General features: G+C 38.4%; 1 protein-coding gene across 1 annotated transcript in view; it reads left to right on the plus strand.

Moving 5' to 3' along the window:
* SLC25A21 (solute carrier family 25 member 21) overlaps nt 1-27,079 on the plus strand; it is a 506,446-nt gene that overhangs the window by 428,061 nt on the left and 51,306 nt on the right. The window contains exon 4 of the mRNA XM_050799224.1: nt 22,974-23,040. Coding sequence (XP_050655181.1) covers nt 22,974-23,040 — 67 coding nt within the window. The remainder of the gene's footprint in view (nt 1-22,973; nt 23,041-27,079) is intronic.

Genomic DNA, 27,079 nt, shown 5'->3' on the forward strand with positions numbered 1-27,079 from the left:
CAAAATGCCCACTTTCTGAATACAGTGTTGGTTTTACATGGTGAATGATAACTGAATTCTTCCCTGATATCACACTATTGCTTCTTCACCGAATAGGGAACCTTCATCCCTATAGCTGGATAAAAACTGGAGTCAGACTTTTCTAAAGTGTTGCTGGATAGCAGATTTGTTCTTGTTCATTATTATTTAATATAAGTGGGGGTGTGGTTTTGGACCATGGTTTTTCAAGGGTCCAAACTAAATGGAATTCTTTGTTTCATTTTCTTTTCCTCTTTATTTTAGAATTGTAGATGGTTTATGTGATTTTAATTTTAAATTTTTATTTTCCTCTACTATTTTCTGAGCATTTACAGTTTTCATCATAATTTGAACTTTAAAGATGATTATTAACTGTGTATTGAGTTTTTTAAATTCAATTTTTCTCATCCCTTAGCTCTCCTGAAAATAATGTAATTATTCCTCCTTTGCCACCCATTTTGCTACTGGCAGTAAAAATGCGTTACTATGAAAATTACTGAATTCTGTAGGAAGACAAAGTACAAGCAGATAAATTAATAACATCTTTCCTGTTAAATTTAACTTTTCCTTGTATTGTACTTTATCTCTTGTTTTTCTCTTTTGGGCACTGTCTTTTGTATGTTCATGCCATCAGCTTATATCATTCTGGAAATTCTTTCAAGAACCCACAGTGTGTATGCCGTGTGATGTGGCACAAGGGACAGACCACAGGCTTCAGGATCAGAGAGGTCTGGGCTTCCATCCCATATCAATTACTTCTTAACTATGTAGATAAGCTACTTAGGTTCCAAGGATCTTTGTTTCCACATCTGTAAATAAAGATGAAATCAAATTATGTATGTTAAGCAACTCTCATTGAATCTTATTTCTCTTCCCTTTTCCCCTTTAATGTACTTGGAAGATATTTATCCTTACCCACTCACCTTATTTTTTCTATCATACATAGCCTTACAGAAGTAGAAGAGTGGTAGGCTTGCAGTATGAAGGCTAGAAGCTGCTATAGAACTGGAAGAACTGATATCCCAATTTAAAGGCTGAGCTCAGGCTGGAGAATTTTCTCTTTCTCCAGGAATGGTCAGCCCTTTGTTCTACTCAGGCCTTCAACTGATTGGATGAAGCCCACCCACATTATGAAGGGCTATCTGCTTTACTCCATCTCCTGACTTAACTGTTACTCTCACCCAAAAACATCCTCACAGAAACACTTAGAATAACATTTGACCAAATATCTGGGCACCCTGTAGCCTAGTCAAGTTGATACATAAAATTAGCCTGGTGAATATAATTAGGTAAAAGTTTCCAAAAAATGGATCTGGGATCAAAGCCTGTGCTCTCTTTTTCTCTCTCTTTCTCTCTCTCTCCCCCTCTCTTTCTCTCTCTCTCTCTTTCTCTCCCCCTCCCCACCCTCCCTATCCTCCCCAGTGAGAGAGCCATCTCAAGATTGCATAGAAACCCTGAATGTTTTGAGATCCTGCCGTCCAGAGGTCCCTCATCAGAAGCCAGGTAACAACTTGGTGGATACATTGTAGAGAGAAATCAAGCTTCAGAGGAGAGGACTAAAGAGCTGTGAAGGGGCCTTTCTAGTCCAGAAATGTTATGGTTCTGAAATTCTATATTTTAATATTAGCTTTGCTTCTGGTGGATTTTATCAAATGCTTTAGTTTTAAATCATCAATGTCTTTACAGTATGCAACTATTATGCATTAAGTTCCCTTTAGGGAGAGGAATGAATCTAGAGAACATGAAATATTTTTTCAATTAACTTTTAGAACATCCCAAGAAACTGCCTTTTAAATCGTGGTTTCTCTATGCCCTTTACATGAAAAGGAAAGCTAAAGTTTATAAACTGATGGCTGGGATTCTTAAGATGTAGTGATGTGTTCCCCGAACTCTCCATTTTTTTAATTTTCTCTCTCCTTTTGATAGATTGTACCTCTTGTAAACACAAGCCTTCCTAGTTCAGCCGGTATCTTCTCAGTGGGTCCTTTCCTGGAAACCTAATTGGAATTAGTAGCTTCCTTCCATTCCGAGAGCAACCAGTTACCTTCCTGTTGTATTTTTCTTCTATCTTTTCACTTTCTGGTATTTTTTATTATATCATAATATACATAACATAAAATTTGCCATTTTAGCTATTTTAAGTGTGCACTTCAATGGCATTCAATAATTCATACTGTTGTGCAACCATTACCATCATTCACCTCTAGAACCTTTTCATTTTCCCAAACTGAAACTCTGAACCCATTAAACCTCTCTCCTCTGGCCATTGGCAACCGCCATTCTACTTTCTGTCTCAATGAGTTTGACTATTCTAGGTACTTCATAGAAATGGGATCGTACATTTATTCGTTCGTTCTCACACTGCTAAAGACATACCCGAGACTGGATAATATATTGACTCACAGTTCAGTATGTCTGGGGAGGTCTCAGGAAACTTACAATCGTGGTAGAAAGGGAAGCAAACACGTCCTTCTTCACATGGTGGCAGGAAGAAGTGCAAGCAAAGGCAGGGAAAGCCCCTTATAAAACCATCAGAATTTGTGAGAACTCACTATCACAAGAACAGCATGAGGGTAACTGCTCCCATGATTCAATTACCTTCCACCAGGTCCCTCCCACAACATGTGGGGATTATGGGAACTACAATTCAAGATGAGATTTGCGTGGGGACACAGCCAAACCATGTCAATGCACTACTTGTCTTTTTGTGTCTGGCTTATTCCATGTAGCATAATGTCCTCGTGTCGTACCATGTGTCAGAACCTCTTTTTAAGGCTGTATAATATCCCATTGTATATATACGCCACATTTTCTTTACTCAGACATCAATGGATATTTGGGTTGTTTTCACCTTTTGGCTTTTGTGAATAATGCTGTTATGAGCATGGGCATACAAATATTTGTTCAAGTCTCTGCTTTCACTTCTTGTGGGTATATACCCAGAAGCAGAATTGCTGGATCATATGGTAAATCTATGTTTAATTTCTTGAAGATGTTTTCCATGGTGGCTGCACCACTTTACATTCCCAACAGCAATGCATAAGGGTTCCAATTTCTTCACATCTTTTCCAACACTTGTTATTGTCTAGGATTTCTTTATTTTTGTTTTGTAATAACTGTCCTAATAGTAGTCAAATGGTATCTCATTTTGGTTTTGACTTGCATTTCCCTCATGATGAGCAATGTTGACCTGGCATTATTTTATTCATGCATTTGCTGCCTGTTCTTCACCTGGTCCCCAGCAGGATGTACACTCTGTGGGCATGAGAAGTGTGTCCGACTTGTTCACTGCTGTATCCTTAGCCCAGAGATGCATACCTGGCACATATCAGATACTCAATTATTTGTTAGATGAATTCATGAATGAATTTACTGGAGAGAAAAATTCACATTCCAAATATAGACTCAGAATCTTTAGGTGCTCAATTATTTGCCTGAGGCAGTAAGTAAAGATCACCTTTCCATCAATCAGTGTTGCTTGAAAAATGAGAGGAAAATATGCTACTGCCTCATGGACAAACTATCCACATCGATAAAATATTGTGGCTGGATCTCACTACCTTCTGGACTTGATAATTGACAAAATTGAAGTATGTTTGCTATTTCAATGATGAAATTAGAAGTACGATTGATAATTACTACCAGGCTCATGAAATACTTGCTGATAAATAAGTGAATGGTCCTGAAAACAGTAATGAAAAGTATAGATTATATCTGAGGGTTGTGGAAGTGCTTGGGGAAAAAGAGCCCCAGACGGTTAGTGGCTTTGGTGGGAAGTGTAAACACCAAGATCAATACGTAATTCTCGGGTCCTATTTCTTCAAGTTAGTAATCAATTTGGAAGCTAAATCTGGAGCCAGACTCCCCACGCAGTGTTGCTTCTCTAAAAATCAGTCACCTGCAGAACACCAGAGAAGCCTGACTTCTTTGTTGGTTCATTGCATAAAGCATAAGGAAAGCATTTTCCTACATTCTTCAGCTCAAACAGCCGTAGGTGTGGTCCTGCTTGCTTTACAGCAGGGGCTACTTCCTGTTGTACCTGTTCTGCAAAGTGCATGACTGTTAGCAGAGTGAGAGAGAAGTATCCGCATTTAAATGTTGTTCTATGTTTAAACAGTGAAAACATGCTTTATGCCAACCCAGATTTCTACTAGTCTTGATAGACAGAGGTGGAATGAAATATTAATCCCTTTTGAGAAGATGTAGGCAAGACAATAATCTGGTTTTGGCATATCTTAGTGTCGTTCCTAAATAAACAGTAGAGGAAACCAAGACACAGCCCTCAGAGGAACAAAGCCCCTCTAGCCAGCCCATCTTTGGGGGTGTGAACTAGTAGTCAGTGCTGATGGCCAGTGGGAATATTTGTAGCTCCCTGGTCTCAGAGGCCAGAGATGGCCAGAGCAGAGGCATGAAGCACTTCCACAGTCAGCAGTCTTTGGCTCAAAAACAGTGAGGACCCTCAATTAGAAAGTGAGGGATGATCTCATGAAATTCCTGGGGAACTGCCTGGCAAAGGTACTAAGTCCTTTGGTCTGCTTCCTAACAGATAGTTATCTAGGTAGTTTTGGGGTTTTTTTTAAATATTTTTAATTTTTCAATGTGAAGTTAGGGGTGGTGTTAAAAATACAAATTTTCAAACTTCCCCTCAGACCTACCAAATCAGAGTCTCTGGAGATAAGGCCCAAGAATTCATGTTTTCAGGAGGGAAATAAACATCTCAAAAGCCCCATCAACTTAGACTAAAATTAAGTCATCTGCTCATGTCTCATACAATTACCACCAGTAGAATAAGACCAGGTGACTAAACCAGTCATACCAGGCCTGGTGATTTCCTGAGCACATGGCCTCAAAGGTGTGAACACTAGGATTAGGTCCTGCCTGCATAGAGAAGGGATGACGTGGATTGGGTGAGTAAAAATGCCTTCATTACCGTAGCTTGGTAGTTGATGAGGGATAAGAAGTCCTATGAAGTCTTAGCTTCCTCAGTGGTCATTTATTGAAGTCTACATTTGTTCACTAGATCAAATGCCCAAAACTTTGCCCATTATTAGCCATTTTGGTAAGAAACCAGAAAAAAAAAAAAAAAAAAATGGACGTTTGATAGGAATGTGAAAGAGACTGATCTTAGAATAGTTCAAAATGCCAGATACAATTTTCTGTTCACAACAACAACATTCTGCATCAGTGGGAATATAACTCATTTATCCTTCCAGTCAACAAATATTTACTGAGTGCCTCTTATGTGTCAGGTTCTGTATTTGGTCCTGGGGAGACATCAGTAAATAAAACAGACAGAAATCCCTGCCATACCCTCATGGAGCTGACATCTTAGTGGGAACAACAGAGAGTAAATAAAATAAAATAAGAAAGTAAATGATAAAGCACGTTCCAAGGGATCCATTCTATGAAGAAAAATAAAGCAGGCAGAAGGAATAGTTAGGACTCAGATGGCAGTGCTGCAACATTAAATAGAATAAAGGGGAGGTAATGAGAAGTTAATGTTTATGCAGCCAGAGCAGGAGGTGATGAGTGGGAAGGTAAATGCAGTAGGAGGGGAACAGTGTGCCTGGGCTCTTTGAGGAGAGTTTGGTTTTGCTCTGAAGGAGATAGGAAGGCATTGAGAAATTAGGCACAGAGGAGTGACACGATCCATTTTTTATTTTAATAGGACCATTCTGGCACTGCTTGGAGAAGAGACTGTAGGCAAACCAGTTGGGAGACTATTGCAATGTTTAGAGTAAGATATGATCAGGGCTTGCACCAGGATAATAGACATGAAGTAGAGAAAGAACTCAGCACGATTTCAAAGATTCTGGCCTGAATAACTGGAAAGATGGAGTTGCTATTCACTGATGATTAAAAAAAAAAAAAAAAAAAAAAAAAAAAAAAAAAAAAAAAAACTTTAGCCAAATTAAATTTAGAAGAACTTAATTGAGCAAAGAACCATTCGCGAATCAGGCAGCCTCCTGAGCCAGAGTAGGCTCAGAGACTCCAACGCAGCCACATAGTAGAAGATTTATGGAAAGAAAAAGGAAAGCAACATACAGAAAACCTAAGAGAGGTACAGAAAACAGCCAGATTGGTTATAGTTTGGCATTTGCCTTATTTGATCACAGTTTGAACAATTGGCCACATTGGATTGGCCAAAATTCGGTGATTGGCACAAGAGTAGGCTGCAGTCTGTTTATACTTCCCTTTAGGTAATAGTTCATGATGGACAGAGAAACCTTAAGCTAAACTTTAAATATGTAAAAAGGCAGCCTTAGGCTAAACTTGATTTAACACCGATCTGCAGAATATTGTGGGTGGAGCAAGTCTGTGGAGGGAGAATCTGAAGTTTGTTTTGAACATGCTAATTGCAAGATGTCTGTTAGACTTCCACATGGAGATCGTTAGTAGGTGACTGGAGGAACTGGAGATGTATGACAGTTATCAGCATACGGTGGATAACTAAAGTCATAGGACCCAATGAAATCACCAGGGAAACAGACAAGGTCCACAAACTAAGCCCTAAGGTTGGCTTCTGCATTGTTTTTCAAGTGTTTTAAATCCCACTTAGTTTATCCAACTCATAGGGTATTGACTGAAGGAGTTAGGTAGGGAAATAGCTAACCCTATTTATTCATTGATAATAATATGGTATGAAGGAAATAATTTTTCAAAATGATGTGGAAGACTGTGCATATGCAGAAGTCTATAGAGTACATGTAGATGTTGATTCAATAAATCCAGAAAGCTCAGTCTCTGTTCATTTAACTTGTGTTTTAGTTAAATAAGGATTCGGGCACTTTTTTAAAAAACTGATGCAGAGGACTGAATGACAAAAGAGACGACAAACCTTGGCTCAGCTGTTCCTCGAAAGCCAGCGTTTTAGCTCCATCCAGAAACCAAACAGAGCCCGAGGTGGAGGCCCCTTCAACCAACATTAGAGGCATAGTCAGGGAAGAAGCGTTAGAACCAGGAAGTAGAATGAAATTTCCCAGTGGACTTGATTGTGACTCCTTGAGAATGTGAAAGTCATACGGTGTTCAAGAGCTGAGGTTTTGGAGTCAAATAGACCTTTGTTCTTATCCTAACTCCATCACTTACTAGCTGTTTCACTACTAGGAAAGTTGCCTAACTTCGCTGAGAGAATAGTATCTATGTCATGTAAAAAATTGAATGGGATAATTGTAAAGCATTGTGCACAATTGCTATTTTTGTTTCTGACATATCCCTCCCTCAATAGTCTCAATTCCTGTAGAAATCCAAACGGTCACCACACTTTTCCTTTGGAGACTAACTTAGTGAATTGAAAGTCCACTAAATCAGACTGTAAACTGTAACCTACAAAATGCCTGGGGCCCAAAGCTTGGATATTTGGCAGGGTTGGGACAATTGATGAGCTGTTTTTAACTCTAATACCACCAGGGGGCACCTCTGGGAATTAATTTTGGAATGTACTGTAATAACCAATGGCCATAGTTAATGCACTTCCAAATGTGACTTATACTTGGGGAACAGTCTGCTTGGTGCACTGAGTGCACGGCATCTTTGGCTTCAAACATGTATGAATTGGTTGCAGCAGAATTCTACAACAGGGTGTGAATTCCTGAGGCACTGGGTCACACACTTAGTTAAGGTTCCATTTGTGGAGGACATCTCTGAATTCTGAGGCTTTCTGCCCCAGCTGCCATCATGTATAGCCTTGTAGCTAGGTCAAGCTGTTAAATCAGGCAACTTACAACAATGCACTAATTCATTTCCATAAACACTAGTACAGAGAACTGGCATAGACTCCATCTTTATTCCACCAGTAACGCAGTGGAATTAATTTGCTCACTTTTTGTACAAGAGTTTTCCATGCTGGGTAAACAGCTAACATGTGGTTGAGCCAAAATTTAAGGCCAAAGAGTGTGACTCCAGAGCCCACACTCATATTGCCTTTACTGACAAGTAACATCAAATTAATGCTAACTGCCGGAGAGTGGTGATTAAAAACAGGAATGGCCGTTAAGCAGTTTATAACCTGGATTAAATATGGTAATCGTGTGACTAATACATATTCAATTCAGTGAAAAGTATACAAGTCATTCAGACTGTTAATATGGATACTGAGTCATGTCTGGGTATATGAATTTATATATATATATGTTGATGCATATATATAGATGTATATGTGTAAGAGTGTGTGTGTGCATATATGCATTTAATATAATGTTATCTGGGTGTTGCTATGTGTCAGACCTATAAGGTAATATGAAGGCAACATCTTGGTCAAATAATGCAGGCAGGTACAATATCAACATTTTGTCTACCATGTCAGAGAAATGTCCTTGGAGAAAATTAAGGTCTTAGTTGATTTTAGACAATAGGATCCTAGAAAAAGGTGTTTATCCTAATACTTGGCACAAAGTATATTAATGAAAGAGTGAGTTAAAATGTGAATGATAGTTACTTTATGAATGGGAGGGACAGAAACTAGAAACAGAGGAGATAAGAAAAGGGGAGCTGGTGAGAAGATGAGAGTGATCAGAACGGAGCAAGGAATTTCCTCAGCGGGACTTATTTATCAATGAGCTGTCTGGTGAAGGACTTTATAAAAAATAGATTTAGGGGTACTAGCACAGCTGGGTTACATGGATATATTGCATACTGGTAAAGTCCATGCTTTTAGTACCCATCACCCAAATAAATGTACATTATACCCAGTACGTGGTATTTTTTCCCTCACCCCGTCCCATCTTCCCAGTTTTGGAGTCTCCAAAGTCTGTTACTCTACTCTGTATGTCCATGTGTACCCATTGTTTAGCTTCCACTTATAACGGAGAACATGAAGGTTTTTGACTTTCTGTTTCTGAGTAATCCCACTTAGGATAGTGGCATCCAGTTCCATCCATGTTGTTTTAAAGACATTATTTCATTCTTTGTTATAGCTGAGTAATATTCCATGACATACCACATTATTTTATCCAGTCATCTGTTGATGGACACTTAGGTTGATTCCATGACTTTGCTATTGGGAATAGTGTTGCAATAAACAAATGAGTGCAGGTATGCTTTTGATATGATGCTTTCTTTTCCTTTGGGTAGATACCCAGTAGTAGGATTGAAGGATTGAATGATAGTTCTATTTTTAGTTCTGTGAAATCTCCATCCTGTTTTCCATAGAGGTTGTAATATTTTACATTTCCACCAGCAGTGTAAAAGCATTCTCTTTTTTCTGCATCTCCATCAACCTCTGTTGCTTTTTGACTTTTAATAGCCATTCTGACTAGTGTAAGGTGATGATATCTCATCATGGTTTTAATTTGCATTTTTCTGATGATTAGTGATGTTGAGCGTGTTTTCATATGTTTGATGGCCATGTGTATGTCTTTTTTTGAAAAATGCCTATTCATGTAGCCTACAGAATGGGAGAAAAATTTTGCAATCTATCCATCTGACAAAGGGCTAATATCCAGAATCTACAAAGAACTTAAACAAATTTACAAGAAAAAAAAAATCAAAGAGTAGGCAAAGGATATGAACAGACACTTCTCAAAAGAAGACATTTATGCAGCCAACAGACACATGAAAAAATGCTCATCATCACTGGCCATCAGAGAAATGCAAATCAAAACCACAATGAGATACCATCTCATGCCAGTTAGAATGGTGATCATTAAAAAGTCAGGAAACAACAGATGCTGGAGAAAATGTGGAGAAATAGGAACACTTTTACACTGTTGGTGGGATTGTAAATTAGTTCAACCATTGTGGAAGACAGTGTGGCCATTCCTCAAGGATCTAGAACCAGAAATACCATTTGGTCCAGCCATCCCATTACTGGGTATATACCCAAAGGATTTTAAATCATGCTGCTATAAAGACACATGCAGAGGTTTGTTTATTGTGGCACTATTCACAATAGCAAAGACTTGGAACCAACCCAAATGTCCATCAGTAATAGACTGGATAAAGAGAATGTGGCACATATACACCATGGAATACTATGCAGCCATAAAAAAGGATGAGTTGATGTCCTTTGCAGGGACATGGATGAAGCTGGAAACTATCATTCTCGGCAAAATATCGCAAGGACAGAAAACCAGGCACCGCATGTTCTCGCCCATAAGTGGTAGTTGAACAATGAGAACACATGGGCACAGGGAGGGGAACATCATACACTGGGGCCTGTTGGAGAATGGGGGGCTGGGGGAGGGATAGCGTTAGGAGAAATACCTAATGTAAATGACGAGTTGATGGGTACAGCAAACCAACATGGCACATGTATACCTATGTAATAAACCTGCACGTTGTGCACATGTACCCTAGAACTTAAAGTATAATAAAAAAAGGAAAATGCCTGTTTATGAATTTTGCCCACTTTTTAATGAGGTTATGTGTTTTTTTCTTGTTGAGCTCCTCATAGATTCTGAATATTAGTGCTTTGTCATATGCATTGTTTGCAAATATTTTCCCTCATTCTGTAGATTGTCTGTTTACTTGGATGATTATTTCTTTAGCTGTGCAAAAGAGTTTTAGTTTAATTAAGTCCCCTTTGTCTATTTTTGGTTTTGTTGCATTTCCTTTTGAAGACTTAGTCATAAATTTTTGCCTCAGCCAATGTTCAGAAGAATTTCTTCTATGTTTATTTTTCTAGTATTTTTATAGTTTCAGGTCTTATATTTAAGTCTGTAATCCGTTTTGAGTTGAGTTTTGTATATGGTGAGAGATAGGGATCCAGTTTCATTCTTCTGCAAATGGCTCTCCAATTTTCCCAGCACTGTTTATTGAATAGAGTAACCTTTCCCCAATATATATATTTGTCAACTTTGTCAAAGATCAGTTGGTTGCAGGTATGTGGCTTTATTTCTAGGTTCTCTATTCTGTTCCATTGATCTATGTGTCTGCTTTTGTGCTAATGCCATGCTGTTTTGGTTATTATAGCCTTCTAGTAATCTGAAGTCAGATGATGTGATACCTCCAGCTTTATTCTTTTTGCTTAGGATTGCTTTGGCTATTTAGGTTCTTTTTTGGTTCCATATGAATTTGGAGATTGTTTTTCTAATTATGTGAAGAATGATATTGGTAATTTGATAGAAATTGCATTGAATCTGTAGATTACTTTCAGCAGTGTAGTCATTTTAACAATATTGATTCTTTCAGTAGATGAGCATAGGATTTTTTCCCACTTGTTTGTGTCATCTATGATTCTTTTCTCAATCTTTTACAATTCTCCTTATTGAAGTGCAAATTCTCCTTGTAGAATTTTTCACCTGCTTGGTTAAATATATTCCTAGGTATTTTATGTAGCTATTTTAAATGAGATTCAGTTTTGATTTGGTTATCAGCTTGATTATTATTGGTATATAGAAATGCTACTGATTTTGGTATGTTGATTTTGATTCCTGAAATCATTTATCAAATCTAGGAGTCTTTTGTGGTTTCTAGGTATAAAAATCACCTTATCAGCAAGAGATTTGACTTCCTTTTCCAATTTTGATCCCTTTTATTTCTTTCTCTTGCCTGATTGCTCTAGCTAGGACTTCCAGTACTACGTTGAATACAATTGGTGAAAGTGGGCATCCTTGTCTTGTTCCATCTTTGTCTTGTTCCTTGTCTTGTTCTTAGGGGAAATGCTTTCAGCTTTTCCCCATCCAGTATGCTTTTGGCTGTGGTCATGTCATATATGGATGTCTTTTATTATTTTGAGGTATGTTCTAGTGAAGGACTTTTTTTACTCCATAACTGGGTTGTCTTTCCTGGTTTTCAGTCCAAGTTCAAGAAATAGTTTGGTTTTTTTTTTCCTGGAGTCCTTTTCCTCATAAGTGCCATCCACCTAAGTGAAAAACCACCCTTCATTGATTATTATTTCCTAGTGGAAATGTGTTCATCCTTATAAGTAAAGTGATCTGCTGTCACTGAAAATTAATACACTTACCATATAGTCAGTTATAAATAAGTTTCTTCACTTATAGGTTAATGGGGCAATGAACACCCACATTTTACCAATACTATTCACCTCTTTGGTTGCTTCTCAAATATCTTTTTCACTTTTTCTTTCCTTAGTGTTTTTCATCAGGGTTCTGGTTCTCATATCATGCTAATGCCTTTCTTGGGCTGAAATGAGCAACATGTTTAGTGCATTGAGCACCCTGCCAACTTTCCAGGGAATGGAGCCATGGACTTACCTCCTAAATGATACTGACAGCTACAATAAATTTTTGTACGTTAGAAAATCAAAGTTGTCATTTATTTCAGTTGCACCCAAAAAAATTTCATTGTTGTGGTAAAATCATACTAAACATTCAATTTGAAAAGTTTGTTCAGGAAAACTTGAAATAATTCCTCCATACGGTGTATAATGAAAGTGTATGGTTTGGGGTAACAAATCAATCCAAAGACCATATGCAGAAACTTAATTGAATTAATTCTCAGTAATGAATAATGGAAACTATATTGCCTGTACCTGAAGACCTGATATGAGTTTAGCAAAACTTTTGTTAGTTTTATGTTAGAATGTTAGCTAAAGCTTATGTGCACTTCCTTGAACTTTATTTGCTGCTTTTTAAAGAAGAATCTGTGTCACTCACTCTCTTTTGAACTGCTTTTCCTCTCCTCTAAAAGATATGTGGTTTTCCCCCATCTTTTGCTTCAATGAAAATGGCCCCAAGATGCATATAATTTTGTGAACTCGCGATTATAGATTTTACATAATTCAAATCACAGAGCCATGAAACCCCCACTCTTTCATTTGGATTCTGTGAACTGCTGACACTTGTGGAGTGCAAACGATGTCAGAATAATGCCCTAAAGGTGTAGTGTCAGGACCAGAATTCTGCTCTGGGATACACGATCCATCAAGCAATGGAAGCTGTGCACTCATAACCCAGGGTTGAGCGTGGACCTCATTGTTTTAATTACAGAGCCACAGCATGTGGGTAAGAAACTTGAATTTGACAGCAGAAGAAGAAAGAGGATATTGTATGCCTTCAATCAACTTTGTATTAGGAGATCCTTAAAGGAAAAATTATGTGAAAGAAAGAAAGAGGAAGAAAACAACTAACTAGCAAGATCTGTATTTCAATATAATTTGGAGAAAATGACTGATTTGGGTTGGTCATGTTGCCAGAACAGATGACTCAAGGCTTCCATACAATAAATGGAAATCAGGAGGATGCCTGAAGCCTAAAAGAAGAACAAATTGTAAAGATATGATTGACTGTAAGGCTTGAAAATCAACTGTACCAAAGATGAGCTTGGATCATTGCCCAGAACAGAGCTGAATGGTGATGTTCATTTGGGTTCTGACTGTTGAAACAAAATAAAATGTAGTAATTGTACTCTGTTAGGTATACAGACGTGTTAATGCTTTCCAATTTCCCCAACTGGGGATCTGGTGTCACTTTCCCTGTCGCTCCTATTTCATGCTTCACCGGTGAGTATTATTGCTACTCTGGATGCTTACTGAATGCCAGGTTTTTGGCAAAGAAGTGGGATCCAGGTGAAAGCATCCTTCTCATGCTGTGTGTGTGTTGCAGGTGGCTTGGAAAATGGCTTTTCAACTTGGAAATCATTTCTGTAATTGACATTTTCAGGCTCAGATAACGTGCATCTCTATCCTGGCTTTCCCAGTGTGATGTTTGCTGGACTTTGGTTATGAATATCAGCAGTTTGGATCCCAAAACACTTCATCCCTGACAACCAGGGAAAGCCCCAGCTTCCATGAGCAGCAGATTTACACATTGATCTTTTCTTCCCTTAGAAGGAAAAATGTCTTGTTCTCAGTTTTCTTTATATGCATTTTCTCTTTAATGGATCAGTTTAGTTTTATGGTAACCTTTCTGATAGACAACAGGGTTGACTCTTTCTAAAAGTCAGTTGTGAAGCAGCTACACTGTTTTTATTTCTCATTGGGAGCTACAAAGAAGAAAATATTCCATGTTGTTGCTCCTAACACCAAAAACCTAATAGCCTAGTAACTTAGGAAATTTCCCAGCCGGCTTGAAAGAGCAGTTCAACTCTATGGTCCAAATGATTCCCAAACAAACATTTTCTAGATACTAAATTAGAAAAATACCAGCAAAAGCAACAATGGGGGTGACTCAGAGGGGAAAAAGGAGGGGCAGACAAGACATGTGATTTTTCCACTTCTTTTTAATTTCTTTACCTGAGTCAGATTTTGAGAATGTTAAGCCCTCCCCGTCTACCCACTATTTACCACGAAGTCTTCAGATTTCCATAGCTAACTTAAAGCAAGGAACTTTTTTTAGTCATTCAAACGGACTAAAGATGTGAGGTACATGATGTTTAATTAAGGCTCTGACTGACTGGTCTCTATAGGTGTCTAAAATTTAGACTTGAAAACAAGGTAACCTAAAACTGGGCTTAATGAGAGACTAATGAGAGACAATAAGAAGGCATCTTTGAGTGTTTGACTTGCTCCACATGAACCACAGAGACTGGACACAAGCTGGAACTCACAGGAAATTTCACATTTCCTTGCTTCCATACAATCAGCGTCTTTTTATTGGTTGCTCTGTGACCTTGTAGCCACCCATATGTTAGATAGCTTCACACTTTTAAGATGGGTATGTGGGGGGGTTGAATGAGGGATAAAATTATTTTGTAGGGTTTGTCACAAATCTGTATTCCAAATAAGCTATGTGTAAGCTGTCTTTGAGAAGAACACGTGTGATATAGTTTTTGATCTTCATTTTACAGATGTACATAAGTAATACAATTAAAAACAAATGTGATCCAATATTGTAGCACTGTGTATCTACTTAGGTTTGTGAACAATACCTCTTATTAGTCTATAAACCATCACAATCTAGTGGCATTGGATCCTGGTACCCCCTCCTCGTATTTGCTGTGTGACTTTGGTCTGCTAGCTTCTCCGTATTCCATCTGTGGTAAGGGGTTATTTCGTTCTTTCACAGACAATCATACTAATGGGATGGGTTTTATGTGTGATGGGCTCCCCAACATAAGCAATCTGAAACCATTTCTTTTTTTTTTAATTATTATACTTTAAGTTCTAGGGTACATGTGGATAACGTGCAGGTTTGTTACATATGTATACCTGTGCCATGTTGGCGTGCTGCACCCATCAACTCATCAGCACCTATCAACTCGTCATTTACATCAGGTATAACTCCCAATGCAATCCCTCCCCCCTCCCCCCTCCCTGTGATAGGCCCCAGTGTGTGATGTTCCCATTCCCGAGTCCAAGTTATCTCATTGTTCAGTTCCCACCTATGAGTGAGAACGTGCGGTGTTTGGTTTTCTGTTCTTGTGATAGTTTGCTGAGAATGATGGTTTCCAGCTGCATTCATGTCCTTACAAAGGACACAAACTCATCCTTTTTGATGGCTGCATAGTATTCCATGGTGTATATGTGCCACATTTTCTTAATCCAGTCTGTCACTGATGGACATTTGGGTTGATTCCAAGTCTTTGCTATTGTGAATAGTGCCGCAATAAACATACATGTGCATGTGTCTTTATAGCAGCATGATTTATAATCCTTTGGGTATATACCCAGTAATGGGACGGCTGGGTCATATGGTACTTCTAGTTCTAGATCCTTGAGGAATCGCCATACTGTTTTCCGTAATGGTTGAACTAGTTTACAATCCCACCAACAGTGTAAAAGTGTTCCTATTTCTCCACATCCTCTCCAGCACCTGTTGTTTCCTGACTTTTTAATGATCGCCATTCTAACTGGTATGAGATGGTATCTCATTGTGGTTTTGATTTGCATTTCTCTGATGGCCAGTGATGATGAGCATTTTTTCATGTGTCTGTTGGCTGTATGAATGTCTTCTTTTGAGAAGTGTCTGTTCATATCCTTTGCCCACTTTTTGATGGGGTTGTTTGTTTTTTTCTTGTAAATTTGTTTGAGTTCTTTGTAGGTTCTGGATATTAGCCCTTTGTCAGATGAGTAGATTGCAAAAATTTTCTCCCATTCTGTAGGTTGCCTGTTCACTCTGATGGTAGTTTCTTTTGCTGTGCAGAAGCTCTTTAGTTTAATTAGATCCCATTTGTCAATTTTGGCTTTTGTTGCCGTTGCTTTTGGTGTTTTAGATATGAAGTCCTTGCCCATGCCTATGTCCTGAATGGTATTACCTAGGTTTTCTTCTAGGGTTTTTATGGTATTAGGTCTAACATTTAAGTCTCTAATCCATCTTGAATTAATTTTCGTATAAGGAGTAAGGAAAGGATCCAATTTCAGCTTTCTACTTATGGCTAGCCAATTTTCCCAGCACCATTTATTAAATAGGGAATCCTTTCCCCATTTCTTGTTTTTCTCAGGTTTGTCAAAGATCAGATGGCTGTAGATGTGTGGTATTATTTCTGAGGACTCTGTTCTGTTCCATTGGTCTATATCTCTGTTTTGGTACCAGTACCATGCTGTTTTGGTTACTGTAGCCTTGTAGTATAGTTTGAAGTCAGATAGCGTGATGCCTCCAGCTTTGTTCTTTTGACTTAGGATTGTCTTGGCAATGCAGGCTCTTTTTTGGTGCCATATGAACTTTAAAGTAGTTTTTTCCAATTCTGTGAAGAAACTCATTGGTAGCTTGATGGGGATGGCATTGAATCTATAAATTACCTTGGGCAGTATGGCCATTTTCACGATATTGATTCTTCCTATCCATGAGCATGCTATGTTCTTCCATTTGTTTGTGTCCTCTTTTATTTCACTGAGCAGTGGTTTGTAGTTCTCCTTGAAGAGGTCCTTTACATCCCTAGTAAGTTGGATTCCTAGGTATTTCATTCTCTTTGAAGCAATTGTGAATGGAAGTTCATTCATGATTTGGCTCTCTGTTTGTCTGTTACTGGCGTATAAGAATGCTTGTGATTTTTGCACATTAATTTTGTATCCTGAGACTTTGCTGAAGTTGCTTATCAGCTTAAGGAGATTTTGGGCTGAGACAATGGGGTTTTCTAAATATACAATCATGTCATCTACAAACAGGGACAATTTGACTTCTTCTTTTCCTATCTGAATACCCTTTATTTCTTTCCCTTGCCTGATTGCCCTAGCCAGAACTTCCAACACTATGTTGAATAGGAGTGGTAAGAGAGGGCATCCCTATCTTGTGCCAGTTTTCAAAGGGAATTTTTCCAGTTTTTGCCCATTCAGTATGATATTGACTGTGGGTTTGTTGAAACCATTTCTTAAGAATAGTTCTCACATCTTCCTTAAAAACACATTGCTTAAGATTTAACAATTATCTTTAATATAGTTATGATTTTAAGAATTTCAATTTAAGGCTTTTTGTTCAGAAAGGGATGTGCTAAAGGTAATTTGTGTCAGCATATTTTTAGCAGCAGGTTAACAGAAGACATCATTAAAAGCAGCTCAAATAGTAAAGGTTTATTCTTAATTTTACATCATCAGAAATCTGGAGGTAGAATGCCAGCATTGGTTACTTAAGAAGCCCAACAATGTCATCGAGGTCCAGGTCCCTTGCATCTTTATCCTTGGCCATCCTTAGCTTGGGAGCAATGATGTCTCACTCGGCGGCAGTCCACAGGCATCTCACACAGTTAGGAAACACCTAGCAAAGAAGACAGGACTTTTCTTCCTATGGGCTTCTTTGCCTTAGACTGGAAATCCAAGCCTGCCAGCACACTATTCCCTCTTGTCTCTTGGGCTAGGCTTCAGTCATATGCCCATGCCTGACCCTCTCACTAGCAAAGGAATGAGCCCACCATGATGGGCTTGAACAATTCTGCTTTATCCCCTTGGCTGGAGTAGGACTCTCCTCCTTAAGCATGGAGTATGGGGATCACTTATACTCTGAGGAGCAAGTGAGGGGCATATATCTGTTGGGTCAGTAACGAACATTATCCCACATTGACAAAATTATCCTGGTGTGCGTCCTTTTTTTTTTTTTTTTTTTTTTTTTTTTTTAGACAGAGTCTTGCTCTGTTGTCAGGCTGGAGCACAGTGGCACGATCTCGGCTTACTGTAACCTCCACCTCCCGGGTTCAAGTGATTCTCCTGCCTCAGCCTCCCAAGTAGCTGGGACTACATGCATGCACTACCACACCTGGTTAATTTTTGTATTTTTAGTAGAGAAGGGGTTTCACCATGTTAGTCAGGCTGGTCTCGAACTCCTGACCTCAAGTGATCCACCCACCTCGGCTTCCTGAGCTGCTGGGATTACAGATGTGAGCTACTGAGCCCAGCCTCCTGGTGTGCCTCTTAAGGGCAAAAGTCTGGCTTGCGGAGGAAAAAGTTTATCCTATGGTTCATTTTTTTCTCATTCTAAAACAACCAACAATTTTCACAAAAATGATCTTATTCATCTTAAACCAGTTCTATCAGTTATATAGTATTTCATATTACTTTAAAATAGAATTGAATAGAAATTGGAACAGAGACCTGTTTTTCATGGCATTTTCTGCTTCCTTCTAAAATAAGAAATGACAAGGTATTGTTGCAACATAAATAATTTTTCAAAAGCTTTTATTAAAATAGTTGTTTTTTTCTTTTTTTTTAAAAAAAAAGCTATACTGTATAGCCTAGTGGTCAAGGACATAAAAGAACTTGATTTATGTTGCTGTATCTTATTTGGCATTGACATGACAGTAGTCCTCACCAGCAAAATGAGAAAAATAATTATAAATATTTTAAAGAATTGTTGTGAAAGTTGATTGAGATTACTATGTGTGCATATACCTACATGTTTTTATTCTTAACACAAAGGCTATTACATACTAAACTTTCAACAGATTTGTCTATTTTTACTTACAATAATATTTACAAAAATCCATAAACATACAAGATAATACTTTTTTACATAGGCTAGTTAAAATCAAACTCGCACCTTTTAGAAGTATCAATGGCTCCATGTGAGTCAAAACTTTAGAGTAGAGTGGTGCCTTTGTTGTCATGTCAGAGAGAACTGCCTTTGCTGCTACATAAACGTTTAGAATCCCACAATCCATTCATCCAGCAAGTAGACTGAAAGCAGCTCTTGGCTGCTTGTGACGTAAGCGGGATGACACATGTTAACAATGGGTGTCACCAATCTCTTAACTTCCTGGATTATGGTCCTGGTAAGTTGTAGGCTCTGCACAGCAAGCCAAAACCACATGAAGGCAGAATGGACAGTGCATGTGAATATAAACATCAATTATTTTGCAGGGAAAAAAAAAAGTATCTGCTTCATAAAACATCACAACTCCTTTTTGGTTTTTAGAAATGTCATATAATATTTTGCATTGGGAAAACTTTCAATAATTATCTAGTCAAGAATAGCTATCAGCTTGAGCCCTTAGCTACATGCTCTTACCCGCATTTTATATATGACTCTTCTGGTCGGCTCAAGGGCCAATTTTAACTGAGAGTGAAGCTCTTCCTATGATTGGACACGGCGTGGAGGTTCTACAGCAGCCACTTTGGCTAGAGGGGCTATGATGCTTACGTTCTGGATCAAGGGTTCTGGGTTATAAATAATGAATGCAACTCAAACTTATTTAGGTAAAAAAGAATTTACTGGAAATGTTACTGAGCATCTCATAGAATCAAAGGCAGAGGTAAATACCAATATTCAAGAAAGGCCAAGATGTAATTAGGCTTAAAGAATTCTGGAAGCAGGGCCACACTCACAGAACCAGAGCTTCTCCTTCTTGCTTCTGTGCCTCCCTAAACGGTGGCTTCTTTCTTTTTTATCACTGTAGATTGACTTTCTCCAAATGACTGAAAGCATGACTGCCATTGAAATCCTAGATTTCTATGTTACAGTTTTCACCAAACAGAGCAAGACTGATCCTGTTCCATTTCCAAAATCCTAGGCTAGGTCTAGCTTGGATCAAATTAACTCAGGCAAAGAAGTAGAATGCCATTTGAACCCATCTGGGTGAGGCGCTCAGTCAACCCCTGCCTATAAGTAGTATCATATTGTACTAACGTGATTAAAACAACTTGATGGGGCTGTCCTAAGCAGAAGCAGTGCTGACCTGACTGTTCCATAGATGTCCTGTATTGCATGGATATAAGGTAAAAGCAATGCAAGGAGGTAGGTAGTCCTAGCTTCCATTTACCAACAAAGGCTGCCTATTGTCTTTGAGAACTTCTTGTTAAAATTGCTCATTCTCAGTTTGGAAGCTCAGGATGGTGGTATGGGAGGAGGGGAACGATCACACATGAAAGTAGCTGAGCAGAGAGAAGGGAAGGAGGGCACATCAATGAAGCATCATCAATACAAAGCAGAGGGCTCTGGACCTCCCAGCTCTTTTCATATTAAATCCTTATGCTTCTCCCAGCTGCCTCTTCTCTCCTGCATCACACCTCTTTTTAATATTTTCCCCCATCACTTTTAAAATGAGGACCTTCTGTGTACTTATAAGACTTTAGTCCTCTTCCAGAGAAGCCATGTAAGATTTGATGCAAAAGTCTAAAGTATGGCAGATTCTCTCTCTTCAGAGAAGTGCTTGCCCATGTCTTCTTGTACTTTTTCTCAGAATAACAGAATCTGAGGATTGAAACAGACCAGACTTGAGGGTCATCAAATGCATGGATTTTCCGTGTACCTCCCAGTCACTGGTATTCATGACAAGTGGCCATCCAGACTGCTTGATCACATACCAAAGGGGAACTCACCACTTTTCAGGAGAGCTCATTCTATGTTTAGACAGTTCTGACTATTAGAAGTACTTCATTGTGTTAAGCTCCACCTGGGCCAAATATGTGTCTTTTCTTGTTGCTTCCACCTGTTGGAAGTTCTACCACCTGGAAACAAAGAGAAAAGTGTAATATCTTTCCTTCACACACACCTTTCAAAAGATCCATCACATTCACCAGATTTCTCCCTAAGATCATTCTTCTCCAGTTGAAGCAACTGTTCTTCCTATAACTGTTCTCTGTAGTGTGGGATTTCAAGTTCCTCTGTTGATCTGGACACTCTGTTTTAAAAGCTTTACTTATGTGAGTGTTTCTCTTTATTTTTTTTCCTACAATAATCAGGCATAGTCTTCCAGATGGGGAAAGATCAAACAAAAAGAACAGAAATAATAACAGTTTCATTATATATATAGAACTTCTGTTCAGGAAAATCAAGTTTATGTTTTGGGAAAACCAACCTATGCTTAGTCACTCTATGCCAAAAATTACATAGTGATTATAATGAAATTTAAATGAGAAAAGTATTTAAATGTTATTAGTTGCTAGAAGAAATTTGTGTTGATGTGAGAATTTCAGGCATCAGTAGTTCAAATTGGAATGGAAAAGGGGTGGGGACAACTCATGAATTGCCATAGCTCTCCAAATCACATATCTGATTTACTTCCTATTCCTAATGCTAGCACTATCCATTAAGTCAAAAATCGTGGACAGAGTAAGCCCATATCAGGGAATCATTTGATCCCTTTATTCCTCTTTATGACATCCATAAGCTTAACAAATGTTTGTGTCCTGGTTACATTAAAAAAAGGGTTTTGTGGCCGGGCGCAGTGGCTCAAGCCTGTAATCCCAGCACTTTGGGAGGCCGAGACGGGCGGATCACGAGGTCAGGAGATCGAGACCATCCTGGCTAACATGGTGAAACCCCGTTTCCACTAAAAAATACAAAAAACTAGCCGGGCGAGGTGGCGGGCGCCTGTAGTCCCAGCTACTCGGCAGGCTGAGGCAAGAGAATGGCGTAAACCCGGGAGGCGGAGCTTGCAGTGAGCTGAGATCCGGCCACTGCACTCCAGCCTGGGCGACAGAGCGAGACTCCATCTCAAAAAAAAAAGGGTTTTGTGATAAGAACCCCAAAGGTGCACAGCCCTCAAGTTTCTGTGTAAGCCCATGAATTGAGTAAAGCAGGCAAGTGCTTTAGTCCCCTCACCAAAAGGTACTGTATAAGCCAGTGAATTGAAGGAGAACAAGAGTTCGCCATGTTGGTTTGGGTGGCACAATGGGGTCACCTGAATAAATTCTCAACTTCTTGTTCCCAGAAGCACAGCTAGAAGTGGACCTAGTTTAAGGGAGTTGGAGTGAAGCTTGAGGGGGTCAATCAGAGAGGCTGCAGCCCCTTGTTAGCTGGATATCCTAAATTAGGGACATGTTGAGCTCTGCCCTTCTCTGTAGTCACTTATGGACTAATCAGGAAAAGTGATTACTCAGAGAATAATGCATAATATTCTCTTCTATTTATATATTTTAAGATTTGAAGTAAGATATGGCATATATATGAAGATTCCAAGACAAAGGAATTTAAAATTTTGAATTCTAAAACCATAAGAAATAAATGGTGACTTGTAAATCTAATCATATGTCACTCATTCTTGCTTTTTTTCTAAAAATATCTGACTATGTTGCCTATCAACATTGGCAAAGAAAACTGGCTCATGCCCTGTGATTTTGCATATCAGCAAGGGAGTCTGACAGTTCATCTGTTGGCAATACATAGTCCTATAGCCGGCCCTCTGTGACCTTCTTCCACCTCCATTAAGGAAGCTTAAAAATTATGACTAATTCAGGACGGGGCTGGAAGTCATAGTACCATACCCACAGAGCTTGTTAGTTCCCTTGTATGAGTAAAGCTAAAATTGAAAATTTTATCACCTCCTTAGCCTCAGAAATGTACAGTCTAATGGGTTCAGGAATAATCCTAACCTCGTTTGGTTACCACAAGGGAGGAAATGCAGGACTGTAGATAGCTTGAAGCTACCTGCCACACAACTGAGAAGTAAACTCAAGAGCCCTTAGAGTAAGGAAGTCAGCTTCATCGTTAAGGTACAACTAATGGTCATGCTTAGCAACTTATCTAAGGGATTCCCATCTCAGTATCACGTATTCACCTTCTGAATATCATAATGCTAAGAGACATAGAATTTATTTCTTTATTTAGAATGAAAGGAAGACTTCATGATTGGTGTGATATGTTGAATGATCCGGAATACTTTAGGATTAGTTGCTTTATCTAAACAAAGACAGAAATACGGGTTTCTTAATTTCTTTACTCATGGGAAATCTTTTATTTCTCAAACAGGTTGTTTGGTTTTTACAAGGGAATTCTGCCACCTATCTTGGCTGAAACCCCAAAAAGAGCAGTGAAGGTAAGCATTGCATGCATTTGCACCAAGAAAAAGTAGGGTGCAGTAACAGCTTCAGCACAACAAACTCTAAGACATTAAAATGACTTACATATAAAGCATTAAAAATTTTAATGCAGAAATTATAGCATAATTTTTATTATAATTAGACTTGGCCAGTCTCTCAAATATGTAGATCAATTTGTAGATTTTTTTAATCAGGTAAAAGCATTCCATTCTAAAAAACAACATGGTGAATGAAATTCTAGTAATCAAACCACAAAATAGCTTGGACCTTTCTTCAAAGCAACTCAGAAATTTTCCTTTGGAGAAATAATTATTAAAGAAAGAGAGACAGAGGGAAGAGGAAAGAGGAGAGGAGAAAAAGCCTTTCTCCCTGAATCATTCCCATTTCATGAACAGAGTAAACAAATATACCATATTTCTTTATATATGATTCTCATATAACGTATTTATTTTGCATGCCAACTTCATTTTCCCCCTTAGTCTCCTCTTTTAAAATTCTCTATTCTGGTTCTTACAAAAATTATTACTTCCACTACCCTGATTTCCATTTACTTAACCACATAACTGTAGAGGTTTATGTACTACTTGCTAGTTCAGTATCTGAAGAGGAGCAGGAAGATATGGCAGAACATCCAGGGGCAAAAGAACTCAATCTGACTACTGTCTTCTCTCAGACAAAAGTCTTGATCATAGTGACTCTGGCAGGCATTGCGCCCCCCCACCCCCCACCCTGCACCATTGATATCACCAAATAAGGCTTTGTCCTTCCATAATAATGATAACCTAAACTTAAAGACTGACTTTCCAAGCAATATAAGGCTTTTTTTTCCACATACATTACTCGATTTGTATTCTCAGTACTCCTGAAAGGCAAGAAGGAACAGTTCATATACTTTTACTCAGTAAGTTCAAGAGGGTGACTGGGTTAAAAATTATGATAAAATTACCCACATATATACATGAACATCCAACCTTTATATTATGTCAAAATGGCAATAGGATTGAATTCAAATCTAGAATTTGGAAAACAAAGCTTTAGAACATACCTTCTCTATAAATTCACCCTCTTTGTTGGTATAGGTTTTGTGATTTTATAGTGATCTTATAGCAATACAAATTTTGTTATAAGGATCTGGATCACAGTAGAGAATCTGGAATAAGTTCACCAAAGTACACAAAAGAGCTGAATTGGATTATGAAATGACTTTACTTGATAAAAGATTGCCCAAGTAAACAAATAGAGCAGAGTTCCTGTTCAAAAGGAAAGTCGCTTTGTGTGCATGGAATAATATATTCATCTGTTCAGTGATTTACATGTATAAACAAAGTAAACTACAATTAGAGTTTTTCCTGGAATATTTTTTCGTAATATTATGTGTTGGAGACAATTTAAACTTTAAGGAGATTAAGACTTATCACCATTGAGCAATCTTTTACAGAAAAAAAAAGTTGAGCTTTATAAAACAGAGTTAGTTCCTATTTTACAAAAGCAATGCTCTGTGCCAGAACAATGGTTAACAGATGAACTTTTGGGCAAATGAATATGGTGTATGTGTCCCAGACATCTTGTTTCAAGTAGATTTTACCTTAAAATTATTGAGACATATGGTAAGTATGTTGGCTTTTTAAGTATAACTTGGAGTTAAGTGTATCTTTGCCAGATGGATAGCACTAGTTTTTCAACACAATTTATGAAAACATTCATTTTATAGATATTTATCATAGGATTTGTGAGGAAAGCAATCACCTGATTGTAACGATTTCATACATCATAAACTGCTTCATTGTATGTCATCAAAGTTTACTTCAGAAAAAAAATATTCAGAGACTGTGGGGTGTATATGTGTGTGTGTGTGTGTGTGTGTGTGTGTGTGTGTGTGTTTTCTTTGGTACTGACACTTTAGTTAAAATCATTACCATAATCAGAAACAGACAATCTTAAGTTTTATGTACTTTATTCTTTGAAATGAGCTTTATCATTAAAATAATAAGACTTACTGATGCTAAATAAGTGTAACTTCTCCTTTCACAAATTAGACAGAGTTAGTATTGTAGTTAGCAAAAGGAAATGAAGACTTCAGAGAGACCAGCTGATCCCTCAGAGATGGGTGGCACCGTGGTTCAGGCTTCAGGGTCCAGTCTTGAGCTTCACACATGCAGAAATACCACTTTTCCCATGTGCAGTTTTCTCAAGGACTTCCTTATGCTAACTAAATTCACAAGGGATTATAAACTATGAAGGCTAATTTGTTCACTACGGTATACCTATCCCAATCACAGTATCTACACATAGTAGATGTTCAGTTGATATTAGATGAATAAAGGAAACATGTATAAAAAGAAACAAAGAAAACTTAAAGAAAGAAACAAAGAAATATACATAGAGAGAAAATTCCCACATCTACTATTCAGAGTATCTGGAGGGCCAAGACTTCCACTCCTGGTGGAGACAGAGTAACAGGGACCAGTATGAAATAACAGTTTTCAAGACACTGGACATCAGATGATGAAGGCTCGAAATACATGAGAAATGGAAAACAAATGAAATGAGCCCTGTGATGCCACAGCTTACTGCCTTGGGATACTTTCAGGCCCTGGGACAGGGAGGGGAAACTGAGGCAGAGCCCAGGGGACTCCCTGGGTTGGGTAGGAGCTGAAAGCCAGGGGAGAGCAGGGCAGCCAAAGTCCACAGGACAGAGTACCAGGGAAGAGCAGCCTGCACAGAGATAGAACTGAGATCTGTAGAAGGACCTCTCCAAGTTTTCAGCTGAGTATTGACCAGTGCATGCCTGGGAGGAAACTACCAATGCCTGGGAAAGAATCACCCAAAAGGCTTCGAGGGAACAGTGCTTAGCAGTCACATGCAGCTGGGAATAGTGCCTGCTCCCACCAGCCAGACCGGAAAGCTTCAGCAGCCCCAGGGCATTGAGAGGAGTGCTCATATACTTAAGGCCTCTATGATTCCTTTGGTAACCTAGGTTACCAAAGTTACAGGGAATAAAAACTAAGATTTTTCAAAAGTCTCACTTGTACCAGTCCTGTCAGGGAATCTTACTTAAATTATCTTACTTAATGATAATCTAAAAGGTAAGTTTTGAGGTCTTGAGAGTTAGAAAGGTTAAGCAGCTTTCCTGTGCTTTCACAGCTAAACAGCATAACCCGGATTCAGCTCTAGGACTGCTGACTTCAAAATGCCAGCAACGTGATTCTCAAAGTGATGATGATGATGATCATAAAAATGAAGAAAAATAAATTATTTTTAAAACCTAAGATTATAACACTTTTCCTTCCATGGTTAATGGTTTCTAGTGGTTAATGGTTTCATCAAAAATGCGGTGGTCCCAGGTGGTCGCTGTTGAGTACTATTTTAACACCAGGGTAGTTTCAGGGCTTTCACTAGCCACTAGAATGTTAGCTCAAGTAGGCAGAGGTTTCTCTTTGTTTACCATTGCATCCCCGGTACCTAGAATAGAAGGTCTCTAATAACATTATTAAATGAGTGAATGAATGAATCCCTGTTCTAGAAAACGCTATATTCATAGTGCATTTAAAAGACCATGGTACAAAAGTAGTTCCTGAGTGTTGAAAAGAATCAAAATTTATCAGGTAGTAAAATGATTCTTGGGCTGCCCAAACACTCATTGAAGCCATCTATAAGGAGCTACTTCTTCCTAACAACAGAGTATTTTTGGCTCTGAAATCTGGTTTTGCTTTCTAGCCCCATTTTACTGGGCTATAAAGTAATGGAGTAGAAAATATTGGGGACCATATAATACCCATACCATTTTTGGGGTCTTGAGAATCAGACTCGAGCAGGACCTAAAAACGTGCCTTATCAGTGGTGTTGACAGCTACCTGAACGTGCTACCCAGGAGCAAAACATGTTCAAGCAGAGTTGTTGCTCAAAAAGTAGAATACAGGAAGAAAAAAGGGGGGAAATGTATTATATGAAGCAATTGATTAGATTCGCCTCCACTGAAATTTGTTTGCAGAGAAAATTATACTAAACATTATCTACTGAAGAAACCAAAAATAC

This window comes from Macaca thibetana, chromosome 7 (assembly GCF_024542745.1).
Source record: "Macaca thibetana thibetana isolate TM-01 chromosome 7, ASM2454274v1, whole genome shotgun sequence".
In the NCBI taxonomy this organism is placed as follows: domain Eukaryota; kingdom Metazoa; phylum Chordata; class Mammalia; order Primates; family Cercopithecidae; genus Macaca; species Macaca thibetana.